The sequence below is a fragment of the Pongo pygmaeus genome, chromosome 2 (assembly GCF_028885625.2).
Source record: "Pongo pygmaeus isolate AG05252 chromosome 2, NHGRI_mPonPyg2-v2.0_pri, whole genome shotgun sequence".
Lineage (NCBI taxonomy): Eukaryota > Metazoa > Chordata > Mammalia > Primates > Hominidae > Pongo > Pongo pygmaeus.
Genome location: NC_085930.1, coordinates 138,219,968 through 138,245,996, shown reverse-complemented (window position 1 = coordinate 138,245,996; position 26,029 = coordinate 138,219,968). Strand labels below are relative to the sequence as shown.

At 38.3% G+C, this 26,029-nt stretch overlaps 1 protein-coding gene across 13 annotated transcripts in view; it reads right to left on the bottom strand.

The window, feature by feature from the left end:
* ANKRD28 (ankyrin repeat domain 28) overlaps positions 1–26,029 on the bottom strand; it is a 199,456-nt gene that overhangs the window by 51,790 nt on the left and 121,637 nt on the right. For 10 of the 13 annotated variants that reach the window (XR_008501727.2, XR_008501726.2, XM_054483188.2 and 7 more), the window contains 4 exons: positions 18,016–18,216; positions 16,397–16,484; positions 5,392–5,534; positions 1,914–2,126 (listed from right to left, as the gene is read on the bottom strand). Coding sequence is in view for 11 of the 13 variants with exons in the window: in XM_054483188.2 (XP_054339163.1) it covers positions 1,914–2,126; positions 5,392–5,534; positions 16,397–16,484; positions 18,016–18,216 (645 nt within the window). In the remaining 2 variants the exon portion in view is untranslated. Of the gene's footprint in view, positions 1–1,913; positions 2,127–5,391; positions 5,535–16,396; positions 16,485–18,015; positions 18,217–26,029 lie in introns of those variants that run through there. The other 3 variants (XM_054483189.2, XM_063661286.1, XM_054483194.2) reach the window with 2 other exon arrangements.

Genomic DNA, 26,029 nt, shown 5'->3' with positions numbered 1-26,029 from the left:
TGTAATAAATAAACTTTCTAGTAATTACTTAAACTATAAAAAACCTTACTAGGTGATTTCACCGAGACCTAAAAACTTTTAAAAAGATGGTTTAGCTCTAATCATATTAGGGCACTTCATGACATCTCATGCCTTTTCTTCCTTGGGTGTAGTATGTATACATTTTGTCCTGTAGTTGAGAGAGGGCAATTTAAAGCAATGACCTAATTACAGATGGATTTGTTGCTGTTACAGCTGTCAGAATTGACCCGTGGCATCATTAAAGGCTTCACTGAAGTTACGTAAGAAAATCTGATGTAATTAAAATGCTCTGAAAATCACATTTTAAGCTTAAACATTTTTACTAATCCTAAATGGCTCAATTTTGTGTCTGGTTTTCTTCATACCACCAGATACAGTTTGGCAAGTGCTCAAAGGATGAACCGATAAAATTAATACAGAAACAACTAAAGAATTCTAAAAAATCTAAAATGATTATATATTATAAAATAGCAATGCTCAAAATCTGGATTGCATGTGCTCTCTTATAAAATTATACAGTGAAAGCATATTTATTTGGGTAAAGAATATTCATTTGAGGCAAGGTCTCACCTATCGCCCAGGCTAGAGTACAGTGGTGCGATCATAGTTCACTGTAACTTTGAACTTCTGGGCTCAAGTGATCCTCCAGCCTCAGCCTCCTGAGTACCTAGGACTACAGGATAATTTTTAATTTTTTTTTGGTAGAGATAGAAGTCTTGCTATGTTGCCCAGGCTGGTCTTGAACTCCTGGCCTCAAGTGATCTTCTCACCTTGGCCTCCTAAAGCACTGGGATTACAAGCGTGAGCCAGACTGTATCTGGCCAAAATTTTCATTCATTCCTTTATTTATTTTTTGAGACAGGGTCTCACTCTGTCACCCAGGCTGGAGGGCAGTAGCATGATCTCAGCTCACTGCAGCCTTGACCTCCAAGGCTCAAGAGATCCTCGCACTTCAACCTTCCAAGTAGCTGGGACTACAAGCGTGAGCCACCATGCCAAGCTCATTTTCTATTTTTTTGTGGAGCCAGGTTATGCTGTCCAGGCTAGTCCTGAACTCCTAGGCTCAAGTGATCCTCCTACCCCAGCCTCCCAAAGTGGTGGGATTACAGGTAGGAGCCACTATGCCAGCCCAGAATTTTCACATAATTCTAAAATCCAAATGCTTACTCTTGAAAGTGATTCTAACAACAACAACAAAAAAAACCAAAAAGCAACTATTCCTTATGTGCAACACACTGACAGTTTTTTTCCCTAACACTGTAAAATTTGAAAAGACCTGTAGAGTGAACATCCATATACATATCATCTAAATTGTACCACTAGTATTTTACTCTATGTCTTTTATTGTAGATTCATCTATCCTTCCATCCACCCAGTTATTTGATGCTTTTTAAAATTAGATACAGACATCATACATGTCACCTCTAAACACAACATTAACTAGGGTTAAACATCTGTTTAGTATTTTCCTTCTAAGAGAAAATTTATATGCTATGAAAGCATACAAATGAACCACCTTATCAGTTTTGACAAATGTATATAACATAAACCCCTGCCAAAATACAAAACATTATCATCATCACATAAAGTCCCTTCATGCCCCTTTCCCAGTTGATCCCTCCTCGCAATGGCAATAATTGTGATTTTTTTCAATTATAGATTCTGGAACCCCATAAAAATGGAATTTTATTGGTTCTAGAACCTTACATAAATGGAAAGAATGTACATACTCTTGAGTAAGGCTTTCACTCAGCATAATATTTTAAAGATTTATCCATGTTCTTGAGTTTATCAATAGTTCCTTTTTATTGCTGAATGGTATTCACCATTGATGTTGTTTTAACAGTGACATATGAAATACTTAAAGTATAGATTCTGATTTGGTTCCTTACCTTCATATTGACATCGGCCCCATTGCCAACTAGAAGCTCTAAACACAATGCTCCATGTGTTGATGCAGCAGCAAAGTGCAAAGGAGTAAATCCTTTTTCATTCTTCTGATTTACAATAGCACCACAGTCTATAAGTTCATTCACTACAACATCTTGTCCATTATAGCAGGCTACATGAAGAGGTGTATTGCCATAGGCATTTGGTTCATTCATCTATTAGAAGGGAAAAAAATGTGAATGTTAAAGTAGTTTTGCTAATTATCAATGTTGTGAGCTATTTTAGCAACCTGTGGTTGCAATCAAATTACTAAAGTGAGAAACAGAGACAAGATAAATACAGAGATGAGGCTTATAATTCTAAAGTTGGTTTAAAATAACAAACCCTTGACAAGCATTTTGGTATTACACTGATTTTATACATTCAGGGAATATAATTCACATATACAATGTCTACTTCATGACAAAACTGAATAATACAAAAGAGATATTTTAGGAAAATGTAAACTAATGTATTTTTAAAGGCATTCTAGGTAAAGGATTTACTATAGAATTAATTATAATCATAAAAAATGAACACAAACTGAAGATTCTGAGGTATATTCAGTAACATGCACATTTTCAACTTTTTCATTTTGCAGTGACAAAGGCTAACCTTGGTAATAAAGTACAGATCAAGATTTAAAAAAAAATGAATGGCATGTTCTATTTATTTAATTCATTTTTTGCCACAAACTTGGGCTCTAAATATCTTCCAGTGTCATATGCAGGTATTTTATCACAAGTAAAAAGAGTATGCTCAAAAATGAGAAACAATTCATGTAATTAAGGGTTTTGCTTTTCTATTTTTTTTTTTTTTTTTTGAGACAGGGTCTCACTCTGTCACCCAGACTGGAGTTCAGTGGCACGATCTCAGCTCACCAAAACCTCTGCCTCCCAGGCTCAAGTGATTCTCCTGCCTCAGCCTCCTGAGTAACTGGGATTACAGGCACACACCACTACCAACTGGCTAATTTTTGTATTTTAGTAGAGACGGGGTGTCACCATGTTGGCCAGGCTGGTCCTGAACTCCTGACCTCAAATGATCCACCCGCCTCGGCCTCCCAAAGTGCTAGGATTACAGGCGTGAGACCCCGTGCCCAGCCTTGTTTTTCTATTTCTAATAAATAAGGGAATACTTTACATGATTAGTGTGTAGTAAAGAATCTGACCTCTCCCAAAGAGAGGTCTGTCCTTTGCCCTTGGCTTCAGAGAGGTAATCTAAGATATACCTGATAAAAGAGTCTCTATTTAGAGTGGGAGCTTTGGGTCACCAGGTATCATGTATTTGGAGACTGAAATCAACCACATGGACAACCAATCAAGCCATGTAATGGAGCCCCAATAAAAACCAAAAATGAAGCTCAGGTGAGCATTCCTTGGTGGAAATACTTCATTCATACTGTCACACACTGATGCCAGGGAAGAAGAGTAATGTGTCCTGACTCCGTGAGGAGGGGACAAGGGAAACTTTGCCTTTAGAATACTCCTGCACTCTACCCTATGTGTCTCTTCCTTTGGCTGATCTCAGTTTGTATCTTGTCCCTATATTAAACCACAACCGTGAGTACAAAGCTTTTAATGAATTTTGTGAGACTTTCTGGTGAATTATCAAACCTGAAAGTGGTTTTGAAAGCCCTCTAAACTTATAGTTGGTCATAAGTAAAGGGTGGTCTTGTGTGGAGACTCTGGACCCTAATCTTGTAGTTGGCCCCAACGTAATGCAGCTTTAATTAACATTTTCTTTTCTGGGATCACTGGTAATAGAAATCAGAGGAAGAAAAAAGTTAACACTTAATTTTAATCAAAGTACCTAGATTTTTTCACAAGAAGGTAGAACACAGACAAGGAACAGATTCTCCCTCAGAGCCTCCATAAGGAACCAACCTTGCTGACACCTTGATTTAGAACTTCCATACTCTAAAACTCTGAGAAGTTAAATTTCTATTAGCCCTCCAGTTTGTGGTAATTCTCTAGGAAACTAAAAAAAAAAAAAAAAAAAAAAAAAAAAAACCACACAACTGGGGGCCAGATGTTACTAAAAGGCTGTAAGTCTGGCCACTTATTTTGATGAACAAATAGTCACCAGAGTTTACAAATGTAACTGACTGTCAATAAAGTCAGTTTTAAAAATTGCACCAGAATGGACTTGAACCAGTAATCAGAAACAAAGTTGCCTCATTTATCTAGATCAAGGGTCTTTTAAGATATTATTTCACTCTGCTGAAACAGAGGTACAGGAATTGAGGTTTTTGCAACATCTTCTTGTGATCCTTACACTTTCAGTATTTATTAGCTTGTTTCAGGCAGTGTTTCACATGGTCCGTAGGTTAAGAGCCTACTTAGCCCTACAGTTCTGTCATGTATTCTTTGTCCAACCAGGCTATCACCTACTTTTCTTAGCTTTTTGTAGCTGATCTAAACTGTATCCCTCTAGCAGATCCTTATGCTACATCTTCTAATTTACTGTTTTAAAGAACCAATGAGTTCTTCAAAATGTGTGTTTTGAAGAATCAGTGACTTTGTCAGAACTCTCCCTGAAGTAAGAATAAATATGCTGAGTGGGCTGGGCATGGTGGCTCATGCCTGTAATTCCAGCACTTTGGGAGACCAAGGCAGGAGGGTCACTTGAGGTCAAGAGTTAGACACCAGCCTGGGTAACAGCAAGACCTCATCTCTACAAAATAAAAAAAATTAGCCTGTAGTTCTAGCTATTCAGGAGGCTTAGGTGGGAGGATCACTTGAGCCCAGGAGTTCAAGGTTGCAGTGAGCTGTGATTGTGCCACTATACTACAGCCTGGGAGACAGAGACCCTGTTTAAAAAAATAATAATAAAATAAATAAATAAACAAGGGAGTACACTACTTATGTTTAAAGGATGGCTTGTAAAAAGCTACAGGTATTCTAAGCTATCTCAATTCAGGAATCAAATATACCCAATAAAGCAGCATCCCCTTTTAACCAAACAGAATTATATAGTAAGGAATACTTACACTTGGTGGGCAAAAAACCTCTTGTTTTCCTGCCTAGCTCTTGCCAATATTCTGTAATGCAAACTGCTACAGTCATTTTAAGAGAGTATCAGACTAGGCAAAGAAGACTAACAATAACCCAGCTATCTAATAATACAAGTGTGTCTGATCTGCTGATTCCCATGTGAAATGGAACTACAGGGCCTGGAACGTGATATAGAAGAAAAACTGGCAATAAAACACTTTTGAAGTGTATTTTACCTCTTAACATGCTTTGACTATTTACATGCCTTGATCATAAAAATCAGTGCATTAGATATTATGTAAACGACTATAAATATCCAATTAAAACATGAAAACATTGTATAAAATACAATGTATTTCTTAAACCTGAAATAACTTCAGTCAATAATGTAATAGTAAGTATAAAAGGGCTCCATACTTTTATACTGTTTAATTAATATACCTACATCAACTCCAAGATCTAGAAGGTACTTGACTACGCTGATCATTCCACTAGAGGCTGCTGCATGAAGAGGTGTATAAGACTTTTTATCCTTGCATGTCACTTCAGCTCCATGCGACACAAGCAATTTCACTACTTCAATGTGACCTAAAAATATGTTTTTGAAGAAAAAATTAGGGATGAGCATATAAAAACTATTAAATATAATCCCAAATATCTTTAAGCAAATTTAAAAAATGCAAAATAGTTGATGCATGACAAGTCATCAATGAATCATGTTAACTTGAGAGAGGATAGAAGGAAAATTTTAAGACTTCAGGGGTGGGCATAATGGCTCATGCCTATAATCTCAGCACTTTGGGAGGCTGAAGTGGGAGGATCACTTGAGCCCAGGAATTTGAGACCAGCCTAGGCAACACAGTGAGACCTTGTCTCCACCAAAAATAAAAAAAAATTAGCTGGGTATGGTGGCATGCACCTGTAGTCTCAGTTACTTGGGAGGCTGAGATAGAAGAATGACTTGAGCCTGGGAGGTTAAGGCTGCAGTGAGCTGTGATCATGCCACTGCACTCCAGGGTAGGCAATGGAGCAAGGCCTTATCTTGAAACAAAACAACACAAAAAAATAGAATTCAGGATAATTTTGGTAAGTGTTGGCAGAGATAATTAGTAATTAAAAAGAATCTTGGCCCGATGTATACACTAGTTCCATATCTGCAGATTCAACCAACTGAAGATTGAAAATATTTGAAAACATGAAAACAGTAAAAAAAAAAAAATTAAAAATGCAGTACAACAACTATTTACATTGTATTAGGTATTATAAGTAATCTAGAGATGAATTAAAGAACAGGTTATATGTACATACTATGGCATTTTATATAAGGAACTTGAGTATCTTCTGATTTTGGTATCCAAAGGAGTCTAAAACTAATACCCTAAGGATAACAAGGGACAACTATAATTCTTTTGATTATTTTATTCAGTGATAACCCTGCAATCTATCATCTTCCTTTTGCCTAGATCTTGTTTTTGGTCTAAGGTTACTTTAATACATTCATAAATTCTAAAGTTAGCTTTTCATTTCTAATGCTGGCATACCATATTGTATGTACTTTGCTTTATTGTGCTTTGCAAATATTGCATCTTGTTTCTTAAAAATTGAAAGTTTGTGGCAACCCCGTGTCAAGCAAGTCTATTGGCATCATTTTTTCCATAAGCATGTGTTCATTTCATGTGTCTGTGTCATGTTTTGGTTATTCTTGCCAATATTTCAAACTTTTTCAATATTATTTTATCGTTTTGGTGATCTGTGATCACTGATCTTTGACATTCCTACTGTAATTGTTTTGGGGCATCACAAACTGCACTCATATAAAGTGGTGAACTGATCAGGCACGGTGGCTCACGCCTGTAATCCCAACACTTTGTGAGGCTGAGGCAGGCAGATCACCTGAGGTCAGGAGTCGAGACCAGCCTGGCCAAAATAGTGAAACCCTGTCTCTACTAAAAATACAATAATTAGCTGGGCATGCTGGCACACACCTGTAGTTCCAGCTACTCGGGAAGCTGAGGCCTGAAAATCACTTGATCCCTGGAAGTGGAGGTTGCAGTGAGCCAAAACTACGTCACTGCACTCCAGCCTGGATGACAGTGAGACTCTGTCTCCAAAAAAGTGGTTAACTTAATAAATGTTGTGTATTCCAACTACTCCATTCCCCCATCTATCTCCTCTTCAGACCTTCCTCTTCACTCAGACACAACAGTATTAAAATTAGGCCAAATAATAACCCTACAGCAGCCCCTAAGTGTTCAAGTGAAAGACAGTTGCACACCTCTCACTTTAAATCAAAAGCTAGAAATGACTAAGCTTAGTGAGAAAGGCATGTTGAAAGGTGAGATAGGCTGAAAGCCTGGCCTCCTATGACAAAGTTACCAAGTAGTGAATGCAAAAGAAAAATTCTTCAAGAAAATTAAATGTGCTACCAGTGAATGGACTAATGATAAGAAAGATAAGTAGCCTTACTGATGATACAGAGAAAGTACTAGTGGTCTGGATAGACGACCAAAACAGCTACAAAATTCGCTTATGCCAAAGCCTAATCGAGAGCAAGGCCTTAACTTTCTTCAATTCTATGAAGGCTGAGAAAGGTGAGGAAGCTATAGAAGAAAAGTTTGATCGAGCAAAGGTTGATTCATGAGGTTTAATGAAAAAATGTCCCTGTAACAAAAAAGTGCAATGTGAAGCAGCAAGTGCTGATGTATTAATAGAAGCTGTAAAAAGTTCTCTAAAAGATCTAAGATTATTAATGAAGGTGGCTACATTAAACAACAGATTTTCAATGTAGATGAAACGGCCTTCCATTGGAAGATGCCATCAAGGACTTTCGTTGCTAGAGAGAAATCTATGCCTGCCACCAAAACTTCAAAGGACAGGCTGATTCTCTTGTTAGAGGCTAACGCAGCTAGTGACTTTAAGTCAATGCTCATTTACCATTCTGAAAATTCTACAGCCCACATGAATTATGCTAAATCCACTTTGCCTATGCTCTAAAATGGAACAAAGCCTGGATGACAACACATCTGTTTATAACATGGTTTACTGAATATTTTAAGCCCACTGTTGAGACATACTGCTCAGAAAAAAGAAGATTCCTTTCAAAATATTACTGCTTATTCACAATGTACTTGGCCACCCAAGAGCTCTTACAGACAAGATTACTGTTGTTTTCGTGCCTGCTAACACAACAGTCACTCTGTTGTCCTTGAATCAAGAGTAATTTCAACTTTCAAAGTCTTATTATTTAAGAAATAACATTTGACATGGATATAGCTGCCATAAATAGTGATTCCTCAAAGTAAATTGAAAACCTTCTGGAAAGGATTCATCATTCTAGATGTCATTAAGAACATTCCTGGCCAGCTGCGGTGGCTCATGCTTGTAATCCCAGCACTTTGGGAGGCCAATCACCTGAGGTCAGCAGTTCGAGACCAGCCTGGCCAACATGGTGAAACCCTGTCTCTGCTAAAAATACAAAAATTAGCCAGGCGTGGTGGTGGGCGCCTGTAATCCCAGCTACTTGGGAGGCTGAGGCAGGAGAATCACTTGAACACAGGAGGCAGAGGCTGCAGTGAGCCAAGATCACACCATTGCACTCCAGCCTGGGCAACAAAGCGAAACTCGGTCAAAAAAAAGAAAGAAAGAAAGAACATTTCTGATTCATGGGAGGAGGTCAAAGTATTAATATTAACAGGAGTTTGGAAGAAGTTGATTCCAACCCTCATGGATGACTGAGGGATTCAAGACTTCAGCAAAGGAAATAACTGCAGATGTGGTAGAAATAGCAAGAGAACTAGAATAAGAAGTGGAGTCTGAAGATGTGCCTGAATTGCTATAATCTCATGATAAAATGTGAAGAGATGAGGGGTTGCTTCTTATGGATGAGTAAACACAGTGGTTTTGTGAGATGGAATCTACTCCCGAAGATACTGTGAATGTTGTTGAAATGACAACAACGCTTTTAGAGAAATGACTCCAATTTTGAAGGAAATTCTACTGTGGGTAAAATGCTATCAAACAGCTTCACATGCTACAGAGAAATCTTTTGTGAAGGGAAGAGTCCATCGATGCAGCACATCTTTGTCTCATTTCAAGGAATTGCCACAGCCATTCAAACCTTCAGCAACCATTCACATTGAGGCAAAACTCTCCATTATCAGAGATTATGACTTGCTAAAGGCTCATATGATAGTTAGCATTTTTTTAGCAATAACATATTTTTTAATTAAGACAAGAACACTGAAAATAAGAAAGAAAAAACAAAGACATGTACATTGTTTTAGATGTATTGCTATTGCACACTTAATAGACTATAGTACAGCATAAACATATTTTGTAATTAATTAATTGTTTTTAGAAACAGGGTCTTGCTCTGTCACCCTGGCTGAAGTACAGTGGTGTGATCACATCTCACTGTAACCTCAAACTCCTGGATTCAGGTGATCCTCCCACCTCAGCCTTCTGAGTAGCTAGGACTACAGATGCATGCCACCACACTGGGCTAATTTTTAAATTTTTTTGTAGAGACAGGGTCTTGCTCTGTTGCCCAGGCTGATCTTGAACTCCTGGCCTGAAGCAGTCCTCACACCTTGGGCTCCCAAGATGTTAGGATTACAGGTGTGAGCCACTGCAGGGAGACTAAACGTATCTTTTATACGCACTGGGAAACAAAAAATTTTTGTGATTTGCCTACTGCTATATTTACTTTGTTGTGGTAGTTTAGCACCAAACCCACAATCTCTGTGATCTCTGCCTTACTGGAATCGTTTCAATCCAGGGGATTCTTGGGCTTGTTTCTTCAGAATGTTAGCTCTTTAGAACATGCAGCCAAAAAACTCTTTTTCCTTATAATTTCCACCAGATCTTAACCAACTTAGTTTACTCACCATTGTAACCATGAGGAAAGGGTTGGTTATACTGTGTGATGGTTAACAATCAACTCCCAGATCTCAGTGGCTTAAACAATCAATGTCTTTATTTCTCTCTCAACCATAACAGGTTGGCAAGAGGGCTCTGCTCAGTTACTCAAGGACCCAGGCTCATGTAACTGACTTCATCTTGAATGTGGCTGGTCACTGTGCCAGAAAGGGAAACAGACTGCAGTTTCCCATCAGTAATTAAATGCTCCAGCCCAGACTGATGTTGCTTTCATTCATTAGCCAGAACTAGTCCTAGGCCCCACCCAACCACATAAAAAGGCCAGGAAGGGGGCCATGTATCTGGAAGGTGAGAGGACCACTATTCTCCTTTCATAACTTGTCACTTTTTGTCAGATTAGATTATACAGTGTTTTCTCCTTCTCCCACAATCCTTCCCACCTCTGTGTCTTTGTTCATGAAACACCTTCTTTACGCGGAACGTTCTGCTTGGATGTCTCCTCCCAATCACTGCTATTATACTAATCCTTGAAGAAACATGTCAGATCCAACCTTTCCTGACCAACCCAATCAACTCTCTTCCCTAGAAGCCCTATAAGCCTTGTGATGTTTCTTAAACGGAATCATTAATTACTAACTCTTTAATTACTTTTTGTGCATGAATCCCCAAATATATACTTTCAGAAGGCTGTTCTACTTCTTGATATGTTCCACAAGGCCAAGAGCAGCATAGAAAACAAGCATCCAATATATATTAGTTACATTGAAGAAATTGCTCGTGATGTCATTTTAAAAATCCCTTCATAGAGAATGAGTCTATAAAAAGTTAATAAATGAGGCTTTCAAACAGAGGCACCCCTCCCTCAAAAAAATTAAGCCAAGATACTGCAAGATGCATAAAGAATCAGGCAGATTCAGTTGTTTATACATAAATTATCAATTAAAGTAGATATTTACAGCCTCTTTCCCCCCATTTTAATATGAAAAAGAAATATCTACTATTATGTTTCTAGAAAAGAAATAATGCAACAAGGTGTTAAGGTAATTTTTAAAAATCAATTAAAAAATGTTTGAGACAGGGTTTTGGCTCTGTCACCTTGGCTGGAATGTAGTGGTGTGATCACAGCTCACTGCAGCCTCGACCTCCTGGGCTCAAGTGAGGTGTGGGCCACCACACCCAGCTAATATTAAATTTTTTTTTTTTTGTAGAAAGAGGGTCTCGCTATGTTGCCCAGGCTGGTCTTCAACTGCTGGGCTCAAGGATCTTCCCACCTCAGCCTCCCAAGGTGTTGGGATTACAGGCATAAGCGACCATGCCCAGCCCAAGGTAAAAAATATTTATTCAGTACCTTCTGTGTCAAAGTCATCACAATAAGGTAATTTGAAGCTAAACTTGGCTGAATATTTCTAAAAGTACTGAAAACAACAGGAAAGATGTATGTGTGTGTAAAGGGACCTTGACAAAGGTTGATGGCAGGAGCAAGCACAAGGTGGGAAGAAAATGATCAATTCATTTGGAGATGAGGTGGGGCACTAGGGAACAATGACAAATAATTCAATAGCATAAGTATAAGAGGTGGGGCCTAAAAGGAAATTAATGGAGCCTCAACCAGGAAATGGAAGGCCAGGGCTAATAAGGAAAACTGGGATAAATAAATTACAAGACTACACATAATCCCCAATGTCTCTTACACTAACACTGATGAATTCTCTGAATATAACCTAGAGGTGACAATGCTTGTACTTTAGGTTTGTCTGTAAGAGAGGTGACCAGTCAATAGCTTCTTACTTTCACATATTTAACTCTTTAATCCTGTATACCTAGAATGGCTGAACAGTTTTAGAAGCTATATATCGATATTCATCTTATTCTGTGCTTCAGGGAAGGAAGAGACAGAAAAAGGATAATTATAAATCTCTGCCTGGTTATGCTCATAAATTAAATGGGCAGTGCTATATGGTACTATGGTTTAAATGTGTCCTCTGAAGTTCATATGTTGGAAGTGTAATCCCCAAGGCAACAGTGTTAAGAGGTGGGAACTTAAAGAGGTGATTAGGCAATAAGGGCTCTGTCTTCATGAACATATCAATGCTATCTTGGGAGTGAGCTCCTTAAAAAAGATGAGTTTGACTCCCCACAATGTGGTGCCTCAACAGGGCCTTCACTAGATGCTAGTGCCTTGATCTTGGACTTCCCAGCCTACAGAACTGTAAGGAAATAAAATTTCTGTTCTTTATAAATTACCCAGTCTATGACATTTAATTTTAGTAGCACAAAATAGACTAAAACTTGTGGTGAGGTCCAAGAAACACAGAATATCTTTTTCAAACTCAACCGAGATGCCTAAAAAGTGACACTTAGTGGGTGAGAAACAACAAAGCCATTCTGGCCCCCTTGAAATACACACATTCAACTATTCTGGGAGCTCAACTACAGGCAACCTGCAAAATCCCCCTGGCCTTCAGTTGTATGAAAACAGTTGTTTAGTCAAGCTTAATTCTTAGTAGGTAAAAGCCCTGATGCACTCTGCTTACCATGTAAGCCTTTTAACGTAAGATGTACAGTTTTACATCACGTAACCTAGTTGTTCCTGTCTCGAAGAGTAAGCCACACCAGAATATTCAGAAAGACCAAGATGAAAAACTACAGGCTGTGAGAAAGGGACCTTAGGATGCAATACGGAACTTACTTCTGGCTATTACCTTCAATTAACACAAGAAAATGGCCCAGTACATAACTAGCGGCACATATCTTTGGTGTAAACCACCATGCACCAAGCTTTCAGCTTTAAAAATAGGGACATTTGCAGAAGTTCAAGACCAGCCTGGTCAACATGGTGAAACCTCATCTCTACCAAATATACAAAAATTAGCTGGGCGTGGTGGCAGGCGCCTGCAGTCCCAGCTACTCAGGAGGCGCAGGCAGGAGAATCGCTTGAACCTGGGAGGCGGAGGTTGCAGTGAGCCGAGATCACGCCATTGCACTCCAGCCTGGACAACAAGGGTGAAACTGTCTCAAAAAAAAAAAAAAAGGGGGGGGGGGCGGGGGTAGGGAGGGGACATTTGAAAAGGATGTTACATTTTTTTTTAAAACATCTTCCTTTACACTCACACTAAAGGTCAGAGCTGCAATGCAATACGGATTCTCGGGCTTCTGCCCAGTGCATGGCTACATGGTCTCTACAGTTTCCTAGTCATGCAAGTGTGATGGGAGAAAGGCTGTACCTTAGCTGCGCTCAGTTCTCAGTGCCACTCCCGGAGAGAGCAGGACCCTGTTTAGGGTGATGATCCCATAGTGGGTAGAAACTCTGAAGTACAGAGGAACTCTGGATGTTGCCCGCTTAGAAAGGAAAGAGAGTTTGCCCCAACGGAGGTCAAAAGCATCACTCCACAGTCTGAAAGGGGAGGGGGAGAATGCACAGTCTTCTAACACCCAGGGAATTAAATTAGATTCACTGCAGAACACAGTTGGGATGTGTTCACTGAAAGCAGAGGCATACATACACAGGGTGGCAGAACTGCTGCTGGCCAAGGTGAAGGGGCCAGAGCTGTATGTGGAGAGGTGGAAGATGCTTCATGAGCTAAATCCCAATCCCAGGGGAGCTGGTAAGACCACAGTCAACTCAGTGTTCATGACAGACATACTTAACCTTATCTTCTATTTGGTCAGAGCAGGACAAGCAAAAGTGTGTTGTGAGGTGTGGGGGAGAACATATGGTATTGGTCCCTGCAGTCGCGGCAGTCAACAGATCCTTCGGCAAAGGGACACCAACTACTAGTACCTCATACTATGCCACAGTTAACAACCCTAGATCAAGTTCGGCATATACTTCATTCTGAAACAAACGTTTCCTCTCATGCCTTTGACAGAAGAGAGGCACTGGATTCTCAATGAAGCCAGGAAAATTCTGTTGAAAACGTCTGGAGGCACGTTTTTTCCCATTTGAGGGGAAGAAAGTTTATTTTTACAAACAAGCCCAAATCCTTGTAACAGATATGTGGAAAGTATTAGAAGAAAAAGGAGATGGCTGCTTTAAGACATCTCCAGACCAGGCATAGTGGCTCACACCTGTAATCCCAGCACTTTGGGAGGCAGAGGCAGGCCGATCACCTGAGGTCAGGAGTTCGAGACCAGCCTGGACAACATGGTGAAACCGTGTCTCTACTAAAAATACAAAAAAGTTAGCCAGGTGTGGTGGCAGGTGCCTGTAATCCCAGCTATTTGGGAGGCTGAGGCACGAGAATCGCTTGAACCTGGGAGGTAGATCTGAGTGAGCTGAGATTGTGCCACTGCACTCCAGCCTGGGTGACAGAGCAAGACTCTATCTCAAACAAAAAGAAAAACAAAAACACATCTCCAGCGTTACATGTTTGCTAATTACAGATTACTTCAGCTTCTTGCTCACCATGGACCTCTGAAATACTCTTACGAACTACTGAAGAACCTTTTCGAAGGAGAAACACTGTCATATGGGGATAAGCAAGAGTGGGAAATCAGCATGCTCACTTTGGTTGTGTTGAGCTGATCTGGGATTGCCTCTGGGGCTTATTGAAAAGGGAACGAAAAATGACATATCACTGTCTATTCCCAACTTCATCATTTATCTGCTTAATTCTGACTATGCTTTTCTTTTCTGTGGACATACTGTTAGAAATACTGAAGGCACTTTAATGTTTTCTTTAAATATCATTTCTTAAAATTAATCATGCTTTATGTGACTATTCTTCAGTGATAATATTTCGTCTATTCAATTGATGACATTTCTCAAAATGTAGTAATTTTCTGATACAAAGGAGAGAGATAAGGTAAGGTCTCTGATGCATGAATGCTGTTGCTTTTGTAAAAACTCAGTGTTGACACCTTATTTTAAATGGTTTATTGGTAATGAGAATGGGTTTTGTACATCACGATCTTCAATTTAGTATACCTACGTAGAATTTTTTTTTTCAGAGTAACTATACTGGAATTGAATAAAGATTTTCAAAATTTTTCTTAAAAAAGAAAAAGGATTCTACTGCTTTCGGTTGTTTTCATTATAGTCATAGGATTTCCCTGAGCCTTGTGGGTATCTATAACTGGTTTGATATATACAGACATGTTATGTATAGACTTATTTATCTAGAAAGAGTGTATTATAACTGGTTTGTATCTATTTTACATATTATACAATTGACCCTGGAATAACAAAGGTTTGAACTGTGTGGATACACTTATATATGGATTTTTTTCTACCACATGTGGTTCAAAAATACAGTATTCAGGGGATGTGAAACACTCATACACGGAGAGCCAACTTTTTGTACACATGGGTTCCCCATGGCCGACTATGGGACTTCCGTATGCAAGGATTTGGGTATAAGCAGGTGGTCCTGGAACCAATCCTCCACATATATGAGGGATGGACTATATAGTTCTTGAGTTAATATTCCTCCATTGAATCTTCCCATTAATCTTTTATTTTTAAATGAGAGTCAAGAAAAGACAAAACCAAGAACAGAAAGTAATGAGGATAAGCTATGGCTCTAAGATAAGTGGTTAGCTAGATGTCTTTGTAATCAGGTAATGTGACTGGTAAATCAGGGAATGATACAAGTATTACACAGAAAACATGTCAGTTCATATGTGCTTTTTCCTACCCAGGAGTTAAAACAGCAGAAGCACAGAATTATAACCTCTGGCAGGAAGAAAAAAAGCCCTGCGCTCTATGGCTACAAAGTGAGTTCTTTCAGCTGTTTTAAGAACCTTGAAAAATGAATGTCTACAACCATGGCTTCTTACCAGAGGCACAATCCCAGCCTTATAGGACTTTAAGGATTTATGGCAAGGTGTACTTTCTCTATACTTAGAGATCTACTTTCCTCTGCAGTTTTAGCATCCAGAAGAGAGCATTTCTATTCTGCTGTTTTTGTGCATTTAAAAATATCCTGTAATAGGCTGATTTGCCTCCCCCGCTCTGCAAGAACCAATTAATGTTTCTGTTAGTGCTGTGGTCACACAGTTGCATAGGTTTTGGGTGGTCTACTCCAGGCCTATTATTCCCATGAGCTCTATTAGTTTTAGAGTACAATTTTGCAGACTTTAAGATTTTTTAAGAACATATATATTATGTTACAGCAAAAAAGTCTGTATTCCAAGCCCCAGCTTCTTTCTATAAATTTACTATTATAGAAATCAAACATGATAATACATATTTAAACCACTGGTTGGCCCAAAATAATAGGCTTCTTATTGCATCTGTTACTTGTACCTTAATATTCTCATACAAACAAAAATGGGTATGAGAATGGGCTTTAGTAAACATCAATCCTAAATTATGTATTCCAGGCCTGTGTCTGGGACGTCTCTTTCTTTAAAGGTAAATGGAATTAATTTCAAACAGCTTTTAGATGAACTGGACCCAGTGTACTCCAAACCTCCCCCATTACCAGGGTTGTTCTACCTGGGCATCAAACTCAGATACTGTGTAGCTTTTCAGTACCCTTAAAGACAAATGTTATACAAACAGCAAGAACTTAAAATGTACAACTTTTCTAAATATATAATATCAAAAACTAAATTTAAAAAGTACATACCCATATATGCTGCCCAATGGATAGCACGCCTATCTTTCTTGTCAAAAGCATTAATATTGGCACCTCTAGACAAGAGTAGTTTGACCATCTGGAATAGAAGTAAACAGAGTGTCATCAAAATTGTGAAGCACAATTGTCTATGAATGTACATTTGTGACAGTTACTTATCTCAGTTTTTCTGGCACTAAATTTCTGCAGTTGCTGAACAGAAAGAGCTAGACTGAATACTGAAGGTCATTTAACATAACAGGACAAAACATGAAAAAAAGGTTAACTGTGGCTGCTACTGAAGTCAGGCATCAGTACCTTTTTAGGATGCCACTTTGTGCCTTGGTATTTTATGAACTAAGTACAAATCTGGAAGGTCTAAGGCTGAAATATTTAATAAGAGGTTTTGTTCCTATTCGTAGTCCAAAATGTTAAAAGTGCATTCTCATTCTAGAAATGTCTTAAACTTAATTCAAACACAAACATAGTGCCTACAATATAATTATACCTGAAAGTCACTGCATAGTCTGCTTACCTCACAATGTACCAAAAATAATAATTGCAACTAACCATATTTACAATAATTTCTCCACTGGAAGGCTACTGCAGATTTCAAATAGGGATACATCTGTAACCTTAACTGCAGTGGAGGCAAGGATTCTTTATACTGGAAAATCAGAGAATTACAGTAGTCTCCCCTTATCTGCAGTTTCACTTTCTGCATTCAATTACCTGCCGTCAACCAAAGTCTGAAAACAGGTGACTACACTACAGTTAGAGTGGGACATTTTGAGAGACAGACTACCTTCATGTAACTTGTATTACAATTGTTCCATTTTATTATTATTATCTCTTACTGTGCCTTAATTATAAATTAAATTTTATCATCGGTATGTATAGGAAAAAAACACAGTATCTATAGGGTTTGGTACTGTCCAATGTTTCAGGCATCCATAGGGGGTCCAGGAACATATCCTCTGTAGATAAGTGGGAACTACTTTGAAAAAGACATGGCAGCCACTAGCTCCCAGCCACAGAATCTTGGGAATGTTACTTTACCTATGAGTTCCTATCCCTGCAACAAAAATGAAAGACTAGACAAGCTGGCTTCAAAGGTTCTTCTGTTACCTTTTCTAAATCTTTGGTGTACACATAAACCCCAATCTTTGCTATGACACCTAGCACAGACAACTTTTGTTGTGTAAGATAACTAAATAGCAATTTTCTTAAATTGTTTTGATGGTTCTGTCACTAAAGTATTATCGTGACTAAATGTTAATAAACTACTAAAAAGCATGTTTTCTAAATTCTGCCTTCCTTTGCTATTTACTTCTGGAAGAACAATAACATATTTCTGTCTTCACATATTTTTCCTCCCACAATAATAGAACATACTTTTCCTGTTGTTAGAGTTGGTAGTGTTCTCCTTGGTCACCCCAGGTTGACTATGCACAAGTAGTATCTACTACATAGATTTCTAAATTTGAGAAAGTTATAAAAGGAGGCAAAATTAGACAAAAATGAGAAAGATAAATAGTTCTGTATGCCTTTACTATGCAAAAATGCAAGTTCTTTAATAACTGAGGGGTGGACAGGAGAGAAAAATCACGGTCTAATTGAATGCCACCTACCTCACCATGTCCACTGAAAGCTGCATGATGTAATGCAGTCCTCCCTGCTCGATCAGATACATTTACATTACTCAGCAGAGGTACCAAAGCTTCAGCACACTTTACAGCTTTATTAGCAGCAGCTATATGTAAAGGGGTTTGCCAATTTTTGTCTCGAGCATTAACATCTGCAGAATGCTTCAAAAGTACCTGAACTGCTTCCTAAAACATATGAAGATAAAAGTTATAAAAGACGAATGAGTTAAGAGTTTGAGAAATTATTTCTATATATAGTGTGCATGTGTGTGTATAAATATGTATCTACATATGAAGAAAATAAAAAAGCTCTCATAGAACTCACTATAAACAAGTAGGAATTTACCCAAGGAAACAAAATATTTTGAATGTAAAGGTGATATTCAGAGTACTCAGAGCCATATAAGATGCATCAAGATCAAACATTCCCTTTCCCTACCCTACCATTAAATGCATAAACATTCTTATCAAAATGTGCAAGAAGAAATACTGACAACTATTATTCAAAAACATTCATTTCTTATATCTTATTTTTCTAGGTAACAAGATACAATTTATACTTTGAATAAATAGTTTTTTGGTTTTGTTTTAAGAGACAGGATCTTGCTCTGTTGCCCAGGCTGGAGTGCAGTAGAGCAATCATAGCTCACCGTAACTTCAAATTCCTTGGCTTAAGTGATCCTCCCACCTTTGCTTCCTGAGTAGCTAGGACTACAGGTGCATGCCACCACCCCTGGCTAATTTTTTAATTTTTTTGTAGAGACAAGGTCTTGCTACGTTGCCCAGGCTGGTCTCAAACTCCTGGCCTCAAGTGATCCTCCTTCCTTGGCCTCCCGAAGTGTTGGGGTAACAAATGTGAGCCAGTCATAGAGCCATACCTGGCTCTTTGAACAATTTTAACTAATAGATTTTTTACATTGCATATATAAAAATTAAAAACATACTATTTCTCAATGTATTATACATGCTATATTTTACAAAATGAAAAATCACTAAGATCGATTTCATTTAAAAAAAAAAAAAAAAGACACAACATATACAAGGTTGTTTTTGCAGTGCTGCTTAGAGAGAAAGTTAAGGCAATTTAAGAGTCTACTGTCCAAGGGATTTATCTCCCAGAAGCGCATGGAAAACATCACAACACTACCTCTATAAATTGGACTCATGGCAGGATTCCAAGGAATTCAGTATGCCATCAACATTAAGCAATATAATCAGAACTAAACTCAGCAAAATTTTTCTCCTTTCAGTGATAATCCTAATTTTTGGTAAATTATTACGGAACCTGCCCCCGATAATTCAAAGTGAGTCCTTTTCTATTTTCCCTAAGTGTCGGCTGGTCTGAGAAATAAAGGGAAAGAGTACAAAAGAGAGAAATTTTAAAGCTGGGTGTCCGGGGGAGACATCACATGCCCAAGCCGCAAAACCAGCAAGTTTTTATTAGTGATTTTCAAAAGGGGAGGGAGTGTACGAATAGGGTGTGGGTCACAGAGACCACATGCTTCACAAGGTAATAAAATATTACAAGGCAAATGGAGGCAGGGCGAGATCACAGGACCGGGTGAAATTAAATTGCTAATGAAGTTTTGGGCACACATTGTCATTGATAACATCTTATCAGGAGACAGCGTTTGTGAGCAGACAACTGGTCTGACCAAAATTTATGAGGTGGGAATTTCCTCGTCCTAATAGGCCTGGGAGCGCTATGGGAGACTGGGGCTTATCTCATCCCTCATCGCAACAGTAAAAGACAGACGTTCCCAGAGCGGTCATTTTAGAGACCTCTCCCTAGGAAAGCATTCTCTTTCTCAGGGATGTTCCTTGCTGAGAAAAAGAATTCAGCGATATTTCTCCTATTTGCTTTTGAAAGAAGAGAAATGTGGCTCTGTTCCGCCTAGCTCTCAGGCAGCCTGACCTAATGGTTATCTCCCTTGTTCCCTGAACATCGCTGTTATCCTGTTCTTTTTTCAAGGTGCCCAGATTTCATATTGTTTAAACAATTTGTGCAGTTAACACAATCATCATAGGGTCCTGAGGTGACGTACATCCTCAACTTACAAAGATGATGGGATTAAGAGATTAAAGTAAAGACAGGCATAGGAAATCACAAGAATATTGATTGGGGAAGTGATGTGTCCATGAAATCTTCACAATTTATGTTCAGAGACTGCAGTAAAGACAGGCGTAAGAAATCATAAAAGTATTAATTTGAGGAACTAATAAATGTCCATGAAATCTTCACAGTTTATGTTGTTCTGTCATGGCTTCAGCCAGTTCCTCCGTTTAGGGTCTCTGACTTCCCCCAACAGTAAATGAATGCCAAACTACATATGAAAATGAAAACGACCAAAACCAAAAGAGAATCTGGGTTCTCATGTCAATTCTACTATTTACAAGGCATACTATTCAAGTCCTATAAAACTAACCCTAAATGTTCTTATCTGTAAAGGAGATGGGGGTGGGGGAAATAACATCTGCCTACCACTCTTTTCAAGTACGCTATAAAGCACAATAAACTAATGTACACGAAAAGTGTTAGAAAGTGAAAATAGCTATAAATATACAGAGCATCAAGGAAGACTGAACAAAATACTATTAGCCATGAATCACCCATACCATTTTAGGCCTCTGAAATAAGAAGTAATCAGAACAGTTTGAAACATGGGAAATAGCACCAGTGCTTAATAGGGATGGCAAAAGACTGAAGAAATGCCCAGTTATCTATCAAATTGCTAAGGAAGTCAGCCAGCTAATCAAAGATATATGGAGGCCTATCACTCCACAATTCCACAACAGTGACTTATCCAAAAGATTTAAAAAATCCATCCAAGAATGCTCATAGCAGTTTTATTCCTAATCACCAAAAACCAGAAATGCAAATGTTCATCAACAGAAAAATGGATAAACAAACAGTATATCTGTACTATTACTCAGCAATGAAAATGAACCAATAATGCATGAAACATGGATAAATCTCAAAAACGTTGAACAAGAGAAGTCGTGACAGAAGAATACATATTGTATGATTCCATTTTTATAAAGTTCTAGAATAGGGAAATTATGCTAAGAGAAATCAGAACAGTGGTTGCCTCTGGGGACAGGGAAGACTGACTGAAAAGGGACATGAGGGAACTTGCTGGGGTAATAGAAATCTTCTATATCTTAACTGGGATAAAGGTTACACAGGTGTATACATTTGGCAAAACTTAAGAGTGTACACTAAAAAATTCATGCATTTTAATTGTAAGTTATATTTCAATTTAAAAAGGAATATGGAAAGAATACATATATGAATACTCACAAAATTATGGAAAACAAGGTATAAACACTATCAAGATTCCTGATCCTCACCTCTGAGAACAGTACATTGTGACTTGGGGGATCTAAAACTAACACTACATTGGGAAATGTTAGTAGGTATGTTAGTGGATATAATAAATAATTTAAAATAAAATGAACAATTTGTAATTGGATAAACTGGGCAAACACAGAATACTAGAGATGTCAGCTTTGCCTTATTCACTCCCATTTTTGAATTCACAATACAAACATTAAAGCTTCTGGAAAGTTTGGGAAATACTTATGTTCCATTAGTAAAAACAGGAAAATCAATTCTACTTTTTTGTTTCACTAAAAAGCAAGAACAAATCTGGTTCACAGAAGGTAAGCGTAGGTAAGTGGGCACCTAAATAAGGCAATAAACATAGCAATTAAGACACTAGAGTATCAAGACAGACCAAGGTGTGAACCCTGAGTCCATTATTTCCTACTCAGAGTAATACATGTCAGATCACAGGCCTGGTGCAGTGGCTCACTTCTGTAATCCCAGCACTTTGGGAGGCCGAGGCAGGCGGATCACGAGGTCAGGAGATCAAGACCATCCTGGCTAACACGGTGAAACCCCATCTCTACTAAATATACAAAAATTAGCTGGGTGGGGTGGCAGGCGCCTGTAGTCTCAGCTACCCAGGAGGCTGAGGCAGGAGAATGGCGTGAACCTGGGAGGCGGAGCTTGCAGTGAGCTGAGATCACACCATTGTACTCCAGCTTGGGCCACAGAGCGAGACTCCGTCTCAAAAAACAACAACAACAACAACAAAAAACAACAAAAAAAACATGTCAGATCACAATAGCAGTGATCTTTGAAAATTCAGAGAAAACTGAAGAAAATCCCTAAAGGCTGGAGACATTAAAAAAGAAGAGGTGAATTTCTAGAACTACAAATCAGAGTCTGATGTCATACCCTAGGAAAATTCTACATCATATTATCAGTGTATCATCATAAGCACACAGAAAATAATGTGGGGATAACCAAGGGCACAGATGATTTTATTAACGAAAAACATTATTATGGTAATCTAAATTCTAAATTTTCAGTTATTAGAGGGAATGTGTAAGAAATGCTGCTGGTGTGTCTTGATTTTTTTTAAAAGCTAAGTAAACATTCCATGACATTAATTCAAATGAGATTATGAAATATGGGATAATGACTGAAGGTTAAACAACTGTACTCAGAGAGTATTTATTATTACCATGGGGTCAGTATAGAAGAGGCTCCACAGTACCAGTTTTCCCCTTTGGTTCCATCTTTTTTTTTTTTTTTTTTTAGCAATTCTTACCATTGATTTGAAGGAAAGCACAGGAAAAACAAGGGCTTAACATATTTGCAAATAAACACAAAGCTTGGAGAGACCACACAATATCACATGTGATAATGGAATTTAAACTCAGTTATCTTGACATACCTAAAATGTAATTCCTGATTAGGTTAAAATATAAGTCGTATGCTCTCCAGTAGTACAGTGTGGCTTTTTAACACACACACACGCACACCAAAAACAAAAACCCAACTCCTAATACTTGGATATCCATTTATTCAGAAAAATATGCAGTACTTACACAGAGCTGAACTATATGCTACTCTTAAAGAATGACAGTCATAAATCATAGTAGTAGAGACAGACTGAGACAGCCAGCTAGCAGGAGGTGGTGTGGAAACTATGTCACTGAAGGAGAGTTGGGGAGTCTGAGAATATTTAACCTGAAGCAGTCTTTCTTAACCTAGGTTCAGTGAGATAATTAAGCACTAAGGTAGTACTGTATGTGCTAAGTTCTCTCCTATGCATCTATCACTGTGCTAGCTATCCTGTCCTTAGGAGAATTTAGAACAGTCACTCCAATCAGCCTGCACAGGATTTAGTTCTCCCATAGTATCTCAAAAATATAAACCAAAAGCCACCTACAGTGAAAAACCCATCTCTCTGTGGCCATAGCTATATTTTCTGTTAAATGTAATAAGTATAGCTACTTTTGCTCTCAGGACTTAATGAAAATAAGTGGTGTTAAGTGATACTCTTGACACTAATGACTAGGTTTTCTAGCAGTTTTACTACTTAGGAGACCTTCTTTTCAAAAGAAAAATGATACTCAGTGTTTACAGAAGTTATATCTTTTTGGAATGGCCACATTTTACAGCTGTTTCTCATAATCCTGCAAAAGAGTATCAATACTACATAGCCTTGTAATTTATAGTTATCTTTTTCTTTTTTTTTAGATGGAGTTTCACTTTTGTCACCCAGGCTGGAGCGCAATGGCACAATCTTGGCTCATTGCCATGTCCGCCTCCCAGGTTCAAGTGATCCTCCTCAGCCTCCAGAGTAGCTGGAACTACAGGCAGGCACCACCAAACCTGGCTTTTTTTTTTTTTTGTACTTTTCATAGAGATGGGGTTTCACCATGTTGGCCAGGCTGGTCTCAAACTCCTGACCTCAAGTGATCCGCCCACCTCAGCCTCCCAAACTGCTGGCATTCCAGGCGTGAGCCACCGCGCCTGGCCAATACCATATTTTCTTTATCCAGTCATTGACTGATGCGTATTTGGGCTGGTTCCATATTTTTACAATTGCAAATTGTGCTGCTATAAACATGTGTGTACCAGTATCTTTTTCTTATAATGACCTCTTTTTCTCTGGATTGATACCTAAGTGGTGGGATTGCTGGATCAAATGGTAGATTTAGTTCTTTAAGGAATTTCCACACTGTTTTCCATAGTGGTTGTACTAGTTTACATTCCTACTGACAGTGTAAAAGTGTTCCCTTTTCACTGCATCCACACCAACATCTATTATTTTTTCATTTTTTTGACTATGGCCATTCTTGCAGGAGTAAGGTGGTATCGCTTTGTGGTTTTGATTTACATTTCCCTGATAATTAGTGATGTTATTTTTCCATGTTTGTTGGCCCTCTGTACATCTTCTTTTGACAACTGTCTATTCATGTCCTTAGCCCACTTTTTGATGGGATTGTTTTTTTCTTGCTGATTTGTTTGAGTTCCTTGTAGATTCTGGATATTACTCCTTCGTTAGGTGTATAGATTGCGAAGATTTTCTCCTACTCTGTGAGTTGTTAATGCTGCTGATTGTTTTCTTTTGCTGTGCAGAAGCTTTTCAGTTTAAGTCCCATCTATCTTTGTTTTTGTTGCATTTGCTTTTGGATTCTTGGTCATGAAGTCTTTGCCTAAACCAATGTCTAGAAGGGTTTTTTCTGATGTTATCTTCTAGAATCTCTATGGTTTCAGGTCTTAGATTTGAGTCTTTGATCTGCCTTGAGTTGATTTTTGTATAAGGTGAGAGATGACGATACAGTTTCATTCTTCTACATGTGGCTTGCCAATTATGCCAGCATCATTTGTTGAACAGGGTGTCCTTTCCCCCGTTTTTGTTTGCTTTGACGAAGATCAGTTGGCTGTAAGTATTTGGCCTTATTTCTGGGTTCTATTTCTGTTCCATTGCTCTATATGCCTATTTTTATACCAGTACCATGCTGTTTTGGTGACTATGGCCTTATAGTTTGAAGTCAGGTAATGTGATGGCCTCCAGATTTGGTCTTTTTGCTTAGTCTTGCTTTGGCTAAGCAAGCTCCTTTTTGGTTCCATACGAATTTCAGGATTTTTTTTTTTTCCTAATTCTGTGAAGAATGATGGTGGTATTTTGATGAGAATTGCATTGAATTTGTGGATTGCTTTTGGCAGTGTGGTCATTTTTGCACCATTGATTCTACCCATCCATGTGCATGGGATGTGTTTCTATTTGTGTCATCTATGACTTTTTTCAGCCCTGTTTTGTAGTTTTCCTTGAGGGGTCTTTCACCTCCTTGGTTAGGTATACTCCTAGCTATTTTACTGTTTTTCTGCAGCCATTGTGAAAGGGAATGAGTTCCTGATTTGATGCTCAACTTGGTCGCCGTTAGTGTAGAGCAGAACTACTGATTTGTGTACATTAATTTTGTATCCTGAAACTTTGCTAAATTCATTTACCAGTTCTAGGAGGTTTTGGAATGAGTCTTTAGGGTTTTCTAGGTATGCGATCATATCATCAGCAAACAGTGACAGTTTGACTTCCTCTTTACTGATGCCCTTTATTTCTTTCTCTTGTCTGAGGTCTCTGGCTTGGACTTCCAGTACTATTTTGAATAGAAGTGGTGAAAGTAGGCATCCCTGTCTTGTTCTAGTTCTCAGGGGGAATGCTTTCAACTTTTCCCCGTTCAGTAAAATGCTGGATGTGAGTTTGTCATAGATAGCTTCTATTACCTTAAGATATGTCCCTTCTATGCTGATGTTGCTGAGAGTTTTAATCATAAAAGGATGCTGGATTTTGTCAAATGCTTTTTCTGCATCTATTGAGGTGATCATGTGATATTTGTTTTTAATTCTGTTTATGGGGTGTATCACATTTACTGACTTAGGTATGTTAATAACACCATCCATGCACCCCTGGTATGAAACCCACCTGATCATGGTGGATTATCTTTTTGATATGCTGTTGGATTTGGTTTGCTAGTATTTTGTTGAGGACTTATGCATCTATGCTCATCAGAGATATTGGTTTGTAGTTTTCTTTTTTACGTCCTTCCCTGGTTTTGGTATTAGGGTGACACTGGCTTCATAGAATGATTTAGGAAGGACTGCCTCTTTTGGAAAAGTATCAATAGGACTGGTACC